Consider the following 18046-nt stretch of genomic DNA (forward strand, 5'->3'; position numbering starts at 1 on the left):
CTGGAATTGACACAACAAGCCCCTTCACCAAAGGTGCTACCCCTCCCTGGACACCCCGTCCACCCCATAAAGTCAGTAGAGCAAGGGAAAAGCACACAGCCTTTTGGCGCACCTGTGCTGATGGCGACTGTGGAGGAGATGTTGTTGCCTATCCAAAATGACTGAGCTGATTCCTGTACCAATATTTTCCCCTTCCAGGTTTCCAGCCGGTCTTGCCGAATCAGCAGCAAAGTTTCCAGGGCCTGGTGGGAGTGCAACAACCTGCCCAGAGCCAGAACCTGCTGAATGGCCAGCAGGGAGGTCAGGTGTCGGGGGTGATGGTCCAGTACCCAGCCATGTCTTCTTACCAAGTAAGTTGTCCCTACTCAGACTCGGAAGGGCTTGTCATTTTTCACTGGAGGAGAAAAAACATGCCAAAGGGAAATGCAGTTTTATTTTTATTTAGAGATACAGTGCAGAACAGGATTTATCGGCCCAAACAGCAGAACCACCCAGCAACCCACCTATTTACTCGTAGCCTAATCACAGGACAATTTACAATGACCAATTAAGCTACTGACCGGTGCGTCTTTGCACTGTGGGAGGAAACCCAGGCGCCCACAGGGAGGACGAACAAACTCCTTACAGAGGACGCCAGAACTGAACTCCAAACTCCGACACCCCAAGCTACGCCACCGTGGCACCAAAGTCATCCCCCAGCTATGGGATTTGTAAAATAAATGCTTGATATATCATCTGAATAATAAATAATGTTCGCAAAGCGATAGTATACTTCTCACATTGAGAATATGTCATGTTCTTGTTCCTAATTAATTAATTAATTCTCGCCACAAATTAATTAAATTATTAATTCTCAATCTATTATTCATTAGCAAGCAATGGTCCAGTTCCTCTCTGCTGGTCGGACACCTAAATAATGAAACGTTTCCAGTGAACAGATGGTCTGCAGTTGCTTTCTTGGCCAAATTATCAACGTGGTTGTGCCAGGACAGGCTTTTCATGATGTACACTCCTCAGAACTTGAAGCTCGCAACCCTGTCAACATCAGCACCCTTGACAAAACTATAAGACATACCAGCAGAATGAGGCCTTTTGGCCCGTTGAGTCTGTTCCACCATTCCATCCATTTATTTTTTTGAATTAATTTACCCATACAGACACTTACAGCCCAACAACGCCTCCACCCCCTCCCCCCTGATTTAGCCCTAACCTAATCGTGGCCATTTTTCAATTAACCTACTAGCTGGTACGCCTTTGGACTGTGAGAGGAAAACTGAGCACCCAGAAAAATCCCACACATTCCACGGGGAAAACGTACAGAGACCCCTTACAGAGGTCACTGGGATCGAACTCAGAACTCTGATGCCCCGAGCTGTAACAGTGTCGTGCTAACCACTACACTACCATAGCACTCTTTGATCGACTTACTTTCCCTTTCAAGCCCATTCTCCTTCCTTCTCCCTGTACCCTTTGACCCTCTCACCAATCAAGAGCCTATCAACCTCTGTTTTAAATATACCTACTGACGGCCTCCATAGCCATCTGGGGCAACAAATTCAACAGATTCAGCACCCAATGGGTATAAAGAAATTGCTCCACACCTCTATTCTAAAGGGATATCCTTCTATTCTGAGGCTTTGCCCTCCGGTCTGAGACTCGTAATTTCAGGACTAGGTGCAACACCTCTACTTCCTCAGCAGGCTAAACGATTTGACATGTGTGGCCCCCCTGGCAAGCCTCAGGGTCGCTCAACTCGCTGCTATCTAGGGAAACAGCCCTCGGCTCCGCCAACCTGGGTAATTAAGTTTGTGTGGATGCTGTGTGATGTACCCCACCCCGCCAAATAACAGACAATACACCATATACGATTAAATGAATTACAGTTTATAGATATTACTGGAACTATCTAATTAATAGAGATAAAATATAAAAGGAAAATAAAAGGTGCCACACTTATCAAAGTTCAATCTCTTCGTGCACAAACAGTTGGAGCTCTAGTAACGATTCTGTCTTCACCATTCGATCCCCTCTGACCACCTCGACCTGCTGCCTGGGTCGAACCACGGTGATCGACCAGACGCTCCACACGAGTCTGTCTCCGTCTCCTCTCCTCGCCGAAGACCCTGGACCTCGGACTCCGGCTCGGGGTCCGACCTTGTTAGCCGACTCACAGCACCTTGTCCATCCTCTCGCTGTCCATCGCGCCTTCTCCCGTGCATCACAATAACTTAGAGACACACTAGAAAGAATTAACATCTATCCCAATTGGTTCGTTTGCTCTCTTATCAATAATATATAACCCAAACAAGCTGATAGCAAGAGAACTTTCTCAGCAGTTAACATAACAAAGAAGCCATTTTAATTATAACATAAAAAAGAAGCCATTTTAATTAGCCTACGCAGTAACATAGAAGAAGAAACCCCTTACACATGTTAGAAGCAGAATCATGTTTATTATCACTGACATATAGTATGTCATGAAATTTGATTTTTACGGAAACAGTACAGTGCAAAACATAAAAATTACTGTCACTTACAAAAAAATAAATGAGTGCAAAAGAGTTGGTGTTCATGGGTTCATGGACCATTCAGAAAGAGGGGGAAGAAACTATTTTGAAAATGTTGAGTGTGGGTCTTCAGGCTTCTGCACCTCCTTCCTGATGGTAATATCTACACTCAACTTCACTTGCCCCATCATTGGAATGTTCCCACCTCCAATGATCTCACTTTTGAGGACTCTTTATGTCATTATCTCATGTTCACACTATTTATTGCTATTTGTTTATTTTTGCACTGATCCTGTTATAGTTAATATTTTATAGATTTGCTGAATATCTTCACAAGGACATGAATCTCAGGGTTGTATATGGTGATATATATGTACTTTGGTATTAAAATTTACTTTGAACTTAGAGAAGAGGGCATGTCCTGGGTGGCGAGGGTTTTTCGTGATAGATATTGCCTTTTTGAGGCACCACCTCTTGAAGATGCCCTTGATGCCGGGGAGGGTTGTGCCCCAGTGGCTGAATCTACAACCTCGGCAGCCTCCTGCAATCCTGTATATCAGAGACTTCAAAGTTCAAGTTCAAAGTAACTTTTTAATCACAGTCTGTATATCACATGCAATCTTGAGATTCATTTACTTGCAGCGGTTTACAGGAAAGTGAAGAAATACAAGAGAATTTATGGAAAACAACGCAGACACAGAACACTGACCAGCTGACACGCAATGTGCAAAAGAGGGCAAATTGTGCAAATAATCTTAAAAAAGGAAATAAATTATACTGAGAACATGAGTTGTAGAGTCCTTGAAAGTGAGTCGATGGTTGTGGAGTCAGCTCACTGTCGCGGTGATTGAAGTTATCCACACCAGTTCAGGAGCCCGATGGTTGTAGGGTAACAACTGTTCAGAACCTGGTACATTTCTGAAGGGGAAATTGCAGACTGCAGCGATTATAGTTCAGAAGAAATATAATCACCAGTAGTTTTGTGAGATGTCAAACTGTGATGCAACCAGTTAGAATGCTCTGTAGAAGTTTGCTCGGGTCTGTGGTGACATACCAAATCGCCTCACACTCCCAAAGAAATATAACTGCTGGCCTGGTTTATTTGTGATTGCATCAGTGTGTTGGGCCGAGGATAGACAAAGCTCAGTGGGGAATGAAGCGTCACTGCTAATTATGGTTTCAGATTTCTGATATAGGAAATGATGGCATGGAAACCCTGCCACAGCTGTCATGCATCCGATTGGATCTCTAACTTCAAACAGAATTGCCTTTTCCATCTAACAATAGCCTTACATAGAAACATAGAAAACCTACAGCACAATACAGGCCCTTCGGCCCACAAAGTTGTGCCGAACATATCCCTACCTTAGAAATTACCTAGGGTTACCCATAGCCCTCTATTTTTCTAAGCTCCATGTATCTATCCAAAAGTCTCTTAAAAGACCCTATCGTATCCACCTCCACCACCGTTGCCGGCAGCCCATTCCACGCACACACCACTCTCTGCGTAAAAAACTTACCCCTGACATCTCCTCTGTACCTACTCCCCAGCACCTTAAAACTGTGCCTTCTTGTGGCAGCCATTTCAGCCCTGGGAAAAAGCCCTGACTATCCACACGATCAATGCTTCTCATCATCTTAAACCTCTATCAGGCCACCTCTCATCCTCCGTCGCTCCAAGGAGAAAAGGCCGTTCACTCATCCTGTCTTCATAAGGCATGCTCCCCAATCCAAGCAACATCCTTATAATTCTCCTCTGCGCCCTTTCTATGGTTTCCGCATCCTTCCTGTAGTGTGGCGACCAGAACTGAGCACAGTACTCTCAAGTGGGGTCTGACCAGGGTCCTATATAGCTGCAACATTACCTCTTGGCTCCTAAATTCAATTCCACGATTGGTGAAGGGCAATACGCCGTATGCCTTCTTAACCACAGAATCAACTTGAGCAGCTGCTTTGAGCATCCTAGGGACTCGGACCCCAAGATCCCTCTGATCCTCCACACTGCCAAGAGTCTTACCATTAATGCCATCATATTTGACCTACCAAAATGAACCACTTCACACTTATCTGGTTCGAACTCTAGCTGCCACTTCTCAGCCCAGTTTTGCATCCTATCAATGTCCCGCTGTAAACTCTGACAGCCCTCCACACTACCTACAACACCCCCAACCTTTGTGTCATCAGCAAACTTACTAACCCATCCCTCCACTTCCTCATCCAGGTCATTAATAAAAATCACGAAGAGTAAGGGTCCCAGAACAGATCCCTGAGGCACACCTAGGTCATACCTTGTCTTCTTGAAGGGTTCTGGATCGCCGGTCTTGAACTCAGTTTACAAGTCCTGTCAATCCTCATCAATTTTTATCAATGCATTACAGAAAGCATCCCATCTGCATGTATCAAAGCTTAGTACAGCAACTGCTCTGCCTGTAAATGCAGAAAACTACAGAGAGTGTGGACACAGCTTCGCACATCAAGGAAACCAGCCTTCTCCCCATGGCTTCTGTCTGCATTTCTCGCCGCCTCAGTAAAGTAGCCAGTAGCAAAGACCTCACCCACAATGGACGTTCTCTCTTCTCCCCCCAAAATCCTGAAACCATGTACCACTAGGCTCAAGTACAGCTTCTGCTCCACTGTTATAAGACTAATATGTGGTTATGTGGTACAATAAGATGGACTCTTAATCGCACAAACTACAGTACTGTGCAAAAGTCTTAAGCACATATAGCTAGGGAGCCTAAGACTTTTCCACAGTACTTTAGTAATTTTATGTACTGTGCTGCATTGCTGCCACAAAAAAAACAAATTTTCATGACATACGTGAGTGTTTCGGACATGGGTCTCTTTTGTGGACTGAGAGTGGGAAGGGGGCAGGGAGAGGGGAATCATGTTTGGGAAAAGGGGAAGGGAGAGGGGAGGGGGCGGAAAGCACCAGATAGACATTCTGTAATGATCAATAACCAATTGTTTGAAATCAAATTACCTTGTCCGGTGTCTCAGGGCTGGGTGTGTCTACACCCACGTCACCCCCACCCCTGGCACTCCTACTGTGCCAGCTGTCCCACAGCCCACCCGAGGCGCACCACCCTCACCATTCTCAACATCCTTTGCTCCTGTCAGATTTACAAACTCACTCCCTGCTCCACATTGACAAGTACAGTAGTGTGCAAAAGTCTTCAGCACCCTAGGTATATATATGCGCCTAAGATTATTGCACAGTGCTGTACTTCATTATGATCTCGCACCTTCTTGTCTACCTGCACTTCAACTTTCTCAGTAACTGTAACACTTTACTCTGCATTCTGTTATTGTTTCACCTTAATGCACTGTGTAAACAGTTTACAAGCTTGTCACTCTCCTTTAGTAAATGTGACAACAATAAACCAATTGTGCGTGTCCTATCAGTGGCGTCAACAGAGCTTTACCAAGAGGGATTTCTCGCAGGTCGGCGGCGGTTATTTAAAAAGGGAGCTTCGAGAGTGTTAGTCCATTGTACGTGGCCTATCAGCAGCTACAACCGGAGCACCAATCGTGAGTTAAATAGCAGGGAAGGTTCAGGCGTAAAAGGGAGACACTGCCTAGCAGAGCAGTTATCGACGGAGTGATCTGAGGCAGAGTGCTAGGGCTTTGGCTCATTCCGGCTTCAGCGATCTCGGGTCAAGGCTTCCCCCAGGTGACCGTGTATTTCCCCCAGTTAACCGTGTGTTTCTCCCAGGTGACAGGTGCCCTGAAACTCCTCCAACCAAGTGTGACAGTGGAAAAGTGAGTATGGAACCGGAGGAAATAGCAGAGGTACTTAATGAATACTTTGCTTCAGTATTCACTATGGTGATTGTAGTGATGACTTGCAACATACTGAAAAGCTTGAGCATGTAGATATTAAGAAAGAGGATGTGCTGGAGCTTTTGGAAAGCATCAAGTTGGATAAGTCACTGGGACCGGATGGGATGTACCCCAGGCTACTGTGGGAAGCGAGGAAGGAAATTGCTGAACTTCTGGCAATGATCTTTGCATCATCGATGAGGACGGGAGAGGTTCCGGAGAATTGGAGGGTTGCGGATGTTGTTCCCTTATTCAAGAAAGGGAGTAGGGATAGCTCAGGAAATTATAGACCAGTGAGTCTTACGTCAGTGGTTGGCAAGTTGATGGAGAAGATCCTGAGAGGCAGGATATATGAACATTTGGAGAGGCATAATATGATTAGGAATAGTCAGCATGGCTTTGTCAAAGGCAGGTCGTGCCTTACGAGCCTGACTGAATTTTTTAAGGATGTGACTAAACACATTGATGAAGGTAGAGCAATAGATGTAGTGTATTTGTATTTCAGCAAGGCATTTGATAAGGTACCCCATGCAAGGATTATTGAGAAAGTAAGGAGGCATGGGATCCAAGAGGACACTGCTTTGTGGATCCAGAACTGGCTTGCCCACAGAAGGCAAAGAGTGGTTGTAGACGGGTCATATTCTGCATGGAGGTCAGTGACCAGTGTTGTGCCTCAGGGATCTGTTCTGGGACTCCTACTGTTTGTGATTTTTATAAATGACCTGGATGTGGAAGTGGAGGGACAGGTTAGTAAATTTGCTGATGACAAAAAGGTTGGGGTGATAGAATTCTACTCAGATAGACTAAGTGAATGAACACCTCATTATATCTTCTCTGAGTGCTGCTATGATATTGTCCCTGATAAGTAGTGGCTAACTTGTTGAAGTTTGATGGAGAACAGGATGAATGGCTCCATGCCTCAGACCCTATCCTTCAGAAACAAAGGTCCAAGTTCAAAGTACATTTATCAAAGTACATATATGTCACCATGTACTACCTTGAGATTCATTTTCTTGTGGGCATGTACAACAAAGAAACTATCAATCTACAGACCGTGTCACTCACTGAGCTATATTATTTTTTGTGTCTGTATGTTTTTCTGGTTTTGTAACTATATGTGTTATGTGTTATATGCTGTATGCTCTATGCTGTGTGCTGTGTGCTGTTGGCACTGTGTTTTGCACTTTGGCCCCAGAGGAATGCTGTTTCCTTTGGCTGTATTCATGTTGAACTTGAGAAATTTTAATTGCCATCAACCATAAACATACTGCTGCTGCTGATGCCATCATTTTCAACCTCTCACTGCTACGAGCAGAAGTTCCCACTTGCTTCAAAAAGGCAACGATTATACCAGTGCCCAAGGAGAATAATGTGAGCTGCTAGAATCTCAGGTGGTGATGAGGGGGCGTACAGGAATGAGATATGCTAACTAGTGGAGTGGTGCCACAGCAACAACCTGGCACTCAATATCAGTAAGATGAAAGAGCTGATTGTGGACTTCAGGATTGTGGACAAAGGAACACATACCAATCCTCATAGTGGGATCAGAAGTGGAGAGAGTGAGCAGTTTCAAGTTCCTGGGTGTCAAGATCTCTGAGGATCTAATCTGGTCCCAACATATTGATGTAGTTAAAAAGAAGGCAAGACAGCAGCTATACTTTATTAGAAGTTTGAAGAGATTTGGCATGTCAACAAATACACTCAAAAACTTTTATGGTTGTACCATGGAGAGCATTCTGACAGGCTGCATCACTGTCTGGTATGGGGCGGCTACTGCACAGGACCGCAAGAAGCTGCAGAGGCTTGTAAATCTAGTCAGCTCCATCTTGGGCACTAGCCTACAAAGTACCCAGGACATCTTCAGGGAGCGGTGTCTCAGAAAGGCAGCGTCCATTATTAAGGATCTCCAGCACCCAGGGGATGCCCTTTTCTCACTGTTACCAGCAGGTAGGAGGTACAGAAGCCTGCAGGCACACACTCAGTGATTCAGGAACAGCTTCTTCCCCTCTGCCATCCGATTCCTAAATGGACATTGAACCCATGAACACTACCTCACTTTTTTTTAACTATACAGTATTTCTGTTTTTTGCACATTTTTAATCTATTCAGTATACATATCCTGTAATTGATTTACATACTTATTATTTTTTTCTCCTCTATATTCTGTATTGCATTGAACTGCTGCTGCTGTTAACAAATTGCACGTCACATGCCGGTGATAATAAACCTGATTCTGATTCTGATTCTGAAAGCTCAAGAGCCTCAGAACCCGCACCACTGGGTTCAGGAATAGTCACTACCCCTCAACCATCGGACTCTTCAATAAAAGGGGATAACTACACTCGCCTGCCCCATCATTTATATGTTCCCACAACCAATGATCTCACTTTAAGGACTCTTTATCTCATGTTCTTGATATTTATTGCTATTTATTTATATTTGCATTTGCACAGTTTCTTGTCTTCTGCACTCTAGTTGATCTTTCATTGATCCTGTTATAGTTACTATTCTATAGATTTGCTGAGTATCCCAACACCAAAATGAATCTCAGGGTTATATATGACAACTTTGATAACAAAATATACTTTGATCTTTGAACTTTGAAATACAATAAAATCAATTAAAAACTACACACAGAGCAATCAATGTGCAAATGAAGACAAGCTGTAGACAAAGAAATGAGAATACAGAGAAATGAGTCTTCTAGAGTCGTTAGGTTATGGAATCAGTTCAGAAGCAACACAAGGTATCATACAAGGAATCTGCTCCTGCCCATCTCTCTAAGGGCCAATGTACAGTATTTTGCAGCTTTTCCTTTCCAATGGAGGTCACTAGCCTTCTGTGGACAAAGCCAGACCATAGACTGCTTTGTCTGTAGAGGTGAAAGTCATTCTCACCTTTGTGATTGTTTACCATTTTATCAATTTAATCTGCCAGACTGTGCGTCTGCTGTATTAAATTCATTAGCATGCCTCAGAGAAATTTCACCTTGAACATATGATGCTGGATTATCACTAGTAGATTTATTACTCCAGGTCTTTGGAGATACAGCACTGAACAGGCCCTTATGGCAAAATGAGCAGCTCTGCCTAGCAACCTGTCTATTTAACATTAGTCTAGTCACAGGATAGCTTACAATGACCAATTAACCTACTGATCCATACATCTCTGGCCTGTGCGAGGAAGCCAGAGAACCCAGAGGAAACCCATGCAGTTCATTATATATCTTAGATTTGTTCTTATTAAAGACAAACTCGGTGTGGGTTTATGTCAGAACGTTTTATTACTGAACTGCTTCTCAACCATGTGCATACGCAACTGCAGGGAACCATTGTAGCTTCCAGTTCCCGGTGAACGGCTCATGTTCCCCACGGGGGACTTAAGTTCTTTATTATCCATACATAATAACACAGTGCCATCGACCTGTACCTGGACCATAAGACTTAGGAGCAAAATTAGGCCATTTAGCCCATAGAGTCTGCTCCGCCATTCCATCATGGCTGATCCTGGATCCCATTTAACCCTCTGCACCTACCTTATTGCCATATCCTTTAATGCCTTGACCGATCAGGAAATGATCAACTTTCACCTTAAATATACACACGAACTTAGCCTCCACTGCATTCTGTGGCAGAGCTTTCCGCAGATTTACTACTCTCTAGCTAAAAAAATTCCTCCCTACCTCTGTTCAAAAGGGTCGCTCCTCACTTTTGAGGCTCTGCCCTCAAGTTCTGGATACCCCGACCACAGGAAACATCCTCTCCACATCCACCCTATCTAGTCCTTTCAATATTCGATAGATTTCAATGAGATCCCCCCTGCATTTTCGTAAAGTCTAGTGAGTATAGGCCCAAAGCTGTCAAACACTCCTCAAACACGAGAATATCTGCAGATGCTGGAAATTCAAGCAACACACACAAAATGCTGGTGGAACGCAGCAGGCCAGGCAGCATCCATAGGAAGAAGCACATTCGACGTTTCGGGCCGAGACCCTTCATCAGGACTAACTGAAAGAAGAGCTAGTAAGAGATTTGAAAGTGGGAGGGGGAGGAGGAGATTTGAAATGATAGGAGGAGACAGGAGGGGGAGGGATAAAGCTAAGAGCTGGAAGGTTGACAAAAGGGATACAAGGCTGGAGAAGGGAGCGGATCATGGGATGGGAGGCCTAGGGAGAAAGAAAGGGGGAGGGGAGCACCAGAGGAAGATGGAGAGCAGGCAAGGAGTTATTGTGAGAGGGACAGAGAGAGGAAAAAAAAGGATGGATGGATGGATAGATAAATAAATAAATAAAGGAAGGATGGGATAAGAAGGGGAGGAGGGGCATTAATGGAAGTTAGAGAAGTCAATGTTCATGCCACAGGTTGGAGGCTACCCAGACAGAATATAAGGTGTTGTTCCTCCAACCTGAGCGTGGCTTCATCATGACAGTGGAGGAGGCCTCGGATACATATCAGAATGGGAATGGGACGTGGAATTAAAATGTGTGGCCACTGGGAGATCCTGCTTTCTCTGGCAGACAGAGCATAGGTGTTCAGCAAAACGATCTCCCAGTCTGCGTCGGGTCTCACCTATATAAATAAGGCCGCACCGGGAGCACCGGACGCAGTATATCACACCAGCCGACTCACAGGTGAAGTGTCACCTCACCTGGAAGGACTGTCTCACACTCCTCAGACCACTTTATTCCTACAATCACCCTCGTGAACCCCCTCTGGACTCTCCAATGACCGCACATCCTTTCTGAAATATGGGGCCCAAAACTCTTGACAGTACTCCAAGTGTGGCCTGACTAGTGTCTTACAAAGCCTCAGCATTATCTCCTTGTTTTTATGTTCCATTCCCCTTGAAATAAATGCCAACATTGCATTTGCTTTCTTTACCACAGGCTCAATCTGTAAGTTAACCTTCTGGGAGTCTTGCACAAGGACTCCCAAGTCCCTCTGCACCTCTGATGTTTGAACCTTTTAGATTATAGTCTGCACTATTGTTCCTTTTACCAAAATGCATTATCATACATTTCCCAACACTGTATTCCATCTGCCACTTTTTTTGCCCATTCTTCCAATTTGTCTAAGTCCTGCTGCAATCGCATTGCTTCCTCAGCACTACCTACCCCTCCACCTATCTTCGTATCATCCACAAAATTTGCTACAAAGCCATTAATTCCACCATCTAAATCAACAACAAACAATGTGTAAAGTAGCAGTCCCAATACGACCTCTGTGGAACACCACTAGTCACTGGTGGCCAACCAGAAAAGGTCCCTTTTATTCCCACTCGCTCCCTCCTAACTGTCAGCCATTCCGCTATCCATGCTAGTATTTTCCTGGAATGTCATAGGATTTCATCTTGTTAAGCAACCTCATATGTGGCACCTTATCAAATGCCTTGTGAAAATCCAAGCAAATGACATCCCTTGCCTCTCCCTTGTCCACCCTGCTTGTTACTTTCTCGGAGAACACTAACAGATTTGTCAGGCAAGATTTCCTTTTACAGAAACCATGCTGACTTTGACTTACTTTCTCATTAGTATCCAAGTACCTCGAAAACTCATCCTTAATAATGGACTCCAACACTTTACCAACTGCTGAGGTTAGGCTAATTGGCCTATAACTTCCTTTCTTTTGCTTTCCTCCCTTCTTAAAGAGTGGAGTGACATTTGCAATCTTCCAGTCCTCCGGGACCAGGCCAAAATCAAGTGATTCTTGAAAGATCATGACCAATGCATCCGTTATCTCTTCAGCAACCTCTCTCGGGATGCTGGGATGTAGTCCATCTGATCCAGGTGACCTTAAGACCTTTGAGTTTGCCTAGCACTTTGTCGTTTGTAACAGCAATGGCACTCACTCCTGCTCCCTGAAACTCACAGACCTCTGGCACACTGACAGTGTCATCCATAGTGAAGACAGATGCAAAGTACCCATTAAGTTCATCTGCTATTTCTTTGTCCCCCATTACTACCTCACCAGCATCATTTTCCAGTGGTCCAATATCAACTCTCACCTTCCTTTTACTCTTCATATAACTGAAAAAACTTCTAGTATCCTCCTTTATATTATTGGCTAGTCTTCCCTCATATTTCATCCTTTCCCTTCTTATACATTTTTTAGTTGCCTTTTGTTGGATTTTAAAATCTTCCCAATCATCCAACTTCCCACTTACTTTTGCTACCTTATATGCCCTTCCCTTGGCTTTGATGCAGTCGTTAACTTCCTTTGTCAGCCACGGTTGCCTACCCCTGCCATATAACATATAACAAATTACAGCACAGAAACAGGCCATCTCGGCCCTTCTAATCCATGCCGAACTCTTACTCTCACCTAGTCCCACCAACCTGCACTCAGCCCTTAACCCTCCATTCCTTTCCTGTCCATATATCTATCCAATTTAACTTTAAGAACCATTTGTGATTTGAGAACTTCTTCCCCTGTGGAACATATTTATCCTGCACCTTGTGAACTCTTCCCAGAATCTTCAGCCATCTCTGCTCTGCCATTATCCCTGTCAGTATCCTCCTCCAATCTAACTGGGCAAGCTCCTCTCTCATGTCTCTAATTCCCTTTATTCCATTGCGCTACTGATACATGTGAGTTATGATTCTCCTTCTCAAAGTATGAATTCAATCATATTGTGATCACTGCCTCCTAAGGGTTCATTTACATTAAGCTCCTTAATAAGATCTGGGTTATTACACAACACCCAATCTAAGATAGCCTTTCCCCGAGTAGGCTCAAGCACAAGCTGCTCTAAAAGCCGTCTCATAGGCATTCAAACAAATTCCTTCTCTTGTGATCTGACATCAGCCTGGTTTTCCCAATCCCCTTGCATATTAAAGTCCCCCATTACAATTGTGTCATTACCCTTATTAAATGCCTTTTCCAGCTCAATTTGCAACCATACCCCTCCCATCCATATCCTATCCAATTAGGCCACGTAGAGTCATGGAACATAAAAAGAGGCTCTTTGGCCCATCTAATCTGTGCGAACTAATATTCTGCATAGTGCCAATCAACCTGCCTACCCATGTACCTATCCAGTTAGGCCATGGAGCACTACAGCATAGAAGCACGTCCTTCACCCATCTAGTCCATGCCAGCCTTATATCAGGCTTTACATTTCAGGGGCAGCTATTCCTTGTCCATTCTGTTCAAAGTAATGGATGAAGAGCCAGAACTTGCATACAGTGATGCCAAATAACTGATTTCTTGCAGACCACGGGAAAATCAACAAAATGGGAACTTTAGGAACTGGAAATAAATGATTAAAACTAACCTCCAATTATTAATTGCAAATTTTTTTTAAATCCAATGCATTATTGCCATCAACATGTAATTGAATTGGCCTGTTCTGATCAATACTGTTAATGAGAACAGCATTAACCTGATGACATGTCGATTTCTCCTTCCAGTAAAGAAAATTCCCTCCCGCTTCCCTCATCTACTCTTCCCCACTCAAGCCTCTTACCTCTTCTTACCTGCCTATCACCTCCTGGTGAAGCCCCTCCTCCTTCCCTTTCCCCTGTGGCCCACTCTCCTCTCCTATCAGATTCTTCCCCTCCAGCCCTTTATCTTTCTCACTCACCTGGCTTTTCCTTTCACCTTCTAGCTATCCTCCTTCCCCTTTTTATTCTGGCATCTTCCTCCTTCCTTCGCAGTCCTGAAGAAGGGTCTCAGCCCAAAATGCCAACTGTTTATTCATTTCCATAGACGCTGCCTGACCTGCTGAGTTCCTCCAGCATTTTGTGAATGTTGCTTTAGATTTCCACAATCTGCAGACTTTCTCATGTTAATGTATGAATAACTTTGGTTAAAATGTTGCTCAATTTCAGCTTCATCTCGAGCTGGAAAATACACAGAACATAGAAAAGTACATCACAGTACTGGCCCTTCAGCCCACAATTTTGTCCCTATCTTTTAACTTATTCCAAGATCAATCTAACCTTCCCTCCTACATAGCCCTCCATCTTTCATCCAGGTGCTACTTACTGAGAGTCTCTTAAATGCCTGTTCTTGCACCACCTCTTTGATTTATGAAGGCCAATATGCCATGGATTATGGATTAGTAGGTTCATAAATTGTGGGAATGTTATATTACATAGAACATAGAATAGTACAGCACAGTACAGGCCCTTCGGCCCACAATGTTGTGCTGACCCTCAAACCCTGCCTCCCATATAACCCCCCACCTTAAATTCCTCCATATACCTGTCTAGTAGTCTCTTAAACTTCACTAGTGTATCTGCCTCCACCACTGACTCAGGCAGTGCATTCCACGCACCAACCACTCTCTGAGTAAAAAACCTTCCTCTAATATCCCCCTTGAACTTCCCACCCCTTACCTTAAAGCCATGTCCTCTTGTATTGAGCAGTGGTGCCCTGGGGAAGAGGTGCTGGCTATCCAATCTATCTATTCCTCTTATTATCTTGTACACCTCTATCATGTCTCCTCTCATCCTCCTTCTCTTCAAAGAGTAAAGCTCTAACTCTCTTAATCTCTGATCATAATCCATACTTTCTAAACCGGGCAGCATCCTGGTAAATCTCCTTTGTACCCTTTCCAATGCTTCCACATCTTTCCTATAGTGAGGTGACCCGAACTGGACACAGTACTCCAAGTGTGGCCTAACCAGAGTTTTATAGAGCTGCATCATTACATCGCGACTCTTAAACTCTATCCCTCGACTTATGAAAGCTAACACCCCATAAGCTTTCTTAACTACCCTATCCCCCTCTGAGGCAACTTTCAGGGATCTGTGGACATGTACCCCGAGATCCCTCTGCTCCTCCACACTACCAAGTATCCTGCCATTTACTTTGTACTCTGCCTTGGAGTTTGTCCTTCCAAAGCATACCACCTCACACTTTTCCGGGTTGAACTCTATCTGCCACTTCTCAGCCCCTTCCTGCACCCTATCAATGTCTTTGACAATCCTCTACACTATCTACAACACCACCAACCTTTGTGACGTCTGCAAACTTGCCAACCCACCCTTCTACCCCCACATCCAGGTCGTTAATAAAAATCACGAAAAGTAGAGGTCTCAGAACAGATCCTTGTGGGACACCACTAGTCACAATCCTCCAATCTGAATGTAGTCCCTCCACCACCACCCTCTGCCTTCTGCAGGCAAGCCAATTCTGAACCTACCTGGCCAAACTTAGAAACATAGAAACATAGAAACATAGAAAATAGGTGCAGGAGTAGGCCATTCGGCCCTTCGAGCCTGCACCGCCATTTATTATGATCATGGCTGATCATCCAACTCAGAACCCTGCCTTCCCTCCATACCCCCTGACCCCTGTAGCCACAAGGGCCATATCTAACTTCCTTTTAAACATAGCTAATGAACTGGCCTCAACAGTTTGCTGTGGCAGAGAATTCCACAGATTCACCACTCTCTGTGTGAAGAAGTTTTTCCTAACCTCGGTCCTAAAAGGCTTCTCCTCTATCCTCAAACTGTGACCCCTCGTTCTAGACCTCCCCAACATCGGGAACAATCTTCCCGCATCTAGCCTGTCCAATCCCTTTAGGATCTTATACGTTTCAATCAGATCCCCCCTCAATCTTCTAAATTCCAACGAGTACAAGCCCAGTTCATCCAGTCTTTCTTCATATGAAAGACCTGCCATCCCAGGAATCAATCTGGTGAACCTTCTTTGTACTCCCTCTATGGCAAAGATGTCTTTCCTCAGATTAGGGGACCAAAACTGCACACAATACTCCAGGTGTGGTCTCACCAAGGCCTTGTACAACTGCAGTAGTACCTCCCTGCTCCTGTACTCAAATCCTCTCGCTATAAATGCCAGCATACCGTTCGCCTTTTTCACCGCCTGCTGTACCTGCATGCCCACTTTCAATGACTGGTGTATAATGACACCCAGGTCTCGTTGCACCTCCCCTTTTCCTAATCGGCCACCATTCAGATAATAATCTGTTTTCCTATTTTTGCCACCAAAGTGGATAACTTCACATTTATCCACATTAAATTGCATCTGCCATGAGTTTGCCCACTCACCCAACCTATCCAAGTCACCCTGCATCCTCTTAGCATCCTCCTCACTGCTAACACTGCCACCCAGCTTCGTGTCATCCGCAAACTTGGAGATGCTGCATTTAATTCCCTCATCCAAGTCATTAATATATATTGTAAACAACTGGGGTCCCAGCACTGAGCCTTGCGGTACCCCACTAGTCACCGCCTGCCATTCTGAAAAGGTCCCGTTTATTCCCACTCTTTGCTTCCTGTCTGCTAACCAATTCTCCACCCACACCAATACCTTACCCCCAATACCGTGTGCTTTAAGTTTGCACACTAATCTCCTATGTGGGACCTTGTCAAAAGCCTTTTGAAAATCCAAATATACCACATCCACTGGTTCTCCCCTATCCACTCTACTAGTTACATCCTCAAAAAATTCTATGAGATTCGTCAGACATGATTTTCCTTTCACAAATCCATGCTGACTTTGTCCGATCATTTCACCGCTTTCCAAATGTGCTGTTATCACATCCTTGATAACTGACTCCAGCAGTTTCCCCACCACCGACATTAGGCTAACCGGCCTATAATTCCCCGGTTTCTCTCTCCCTCCTTTTTTAAAAAGTGGGGTTACTTCCCTGGATCCCATGCCTTCTAACTTTCTGAATAAGCCTACCATGTGGAACCTTGTCAAATGCCTTACTAAAATCCATATAGATCACATCCACTGCACTTCTCTCATCTATATGACTGGTCACCTCCTCAAAGAACTCTATCAGGCTTGTTAGACATGATCTGCCCTTCACAAAGCCATGCTGACTGTCCCTGATCAGACCATAATTCTCTAAGTGCCTATAGATCCTATCTCTAAGAATCTTTTCCAACAGCTTTCCCACCATAGATGTAAGGCTCACTGGTCTATAATTACCCGAACTATCCCTACTACCTTTTTTGAACAAGGGGACAACATTCGCCTCCCTCCAATCCTCTGGTACCATTCCCGTGGACAACCAAGGACATAAAGATCCTTGCCAGAGGCTCAGTAATCTCTTCTCTCGCCTCGTGGAGCAGCCTGGGGAATATTCCGTCAGGCCCCGGGGACTTATCTGTCCTAATGTATTTTAACAACTCCAACACCTCCTCTCCCCTAATATCAACATGTTCCAGAACATCAACCTCACTCATATTGTCCTCACCATCATCAAGTTCCCTCTCATTGGTGAATACCAAAGAGAAGTATTCATTGAGGACCTCGCTCACTTCCACAGCCTCCAGGCACATCTTCCTACCTTTATCTCTAATCAGTCCTACATTCACTCCTGTCATCCTTTTTTTCTTCACATAATTGAAGAATGCCTTGGGGTTTTCCTCTACCCTATTCGCCAAGGCCTTCTCATGCCCCCTTCTTGCTCTTCTCAGCCCCTTCTTAAGCTCCTTTCTTGCTTCCCTATATTCCTCAATAGACCCATCTGATCCTTGCTTCCTAAACCTCATGTATGCTGCTTTCTTCCACCTGACTAGATTTTCCACCTCACTTGTCACCCATGGTTCCTTCACCCTACCATTCTTTATCTTCCTCACCGGGACAAATTTATCCCTAACATCCCGCAAGAGATCTCTAAACATCGACCACATGTCCATAGTACATTTCCCTGCAAAAACATCATCCCAATTCACACCCGCAAGTTCTAGCCTTACAGCCTCATAATTTGTCTTTCCCCAATTAAAAATTTTCCTG

General features: G+C 44.5%; 1 protein-coding gene across 9 annotated transcripts in view; it reads left to right on the forward strand.

Annotated features, from left to right (window-relative positions):
- Positions 1-18046, forward strand: part of arpp21 (cAMP-regulated phosphoprotein, 21) — a 414287-nt gene that overhangs the window by 385943 nt on the left and 10298 nt on the right. For all 9 annotated transcript variants that reach the window (XM_063066324.1, XM_063066333.1, XM_063066342.1 and 6 more), the window contains one exon: positions 199-350. In XM_063066324.1, the coding sequence (XP_062922394.1) occupies positions 199-350 (152 nt within the window). The remainder of the gene's footprint in view (positions 1-198; positions 351-18046) is intronic.

The sequence above is a fragment of the Mobula hypostoma genome, chromosome 1 (genome assembly GCF_963921235.1).
Source record: "Mobula hypostoma chromosome 1, sMobHyp1.1, whole genome shotgun sequence".
Taxonomy (NCBI): Eukaryota; Metazoa; Chordata; class Chondrichthyes; order Myliobatiformes; family Myliobatidae; genus Mobula; species Mobula hypostoma.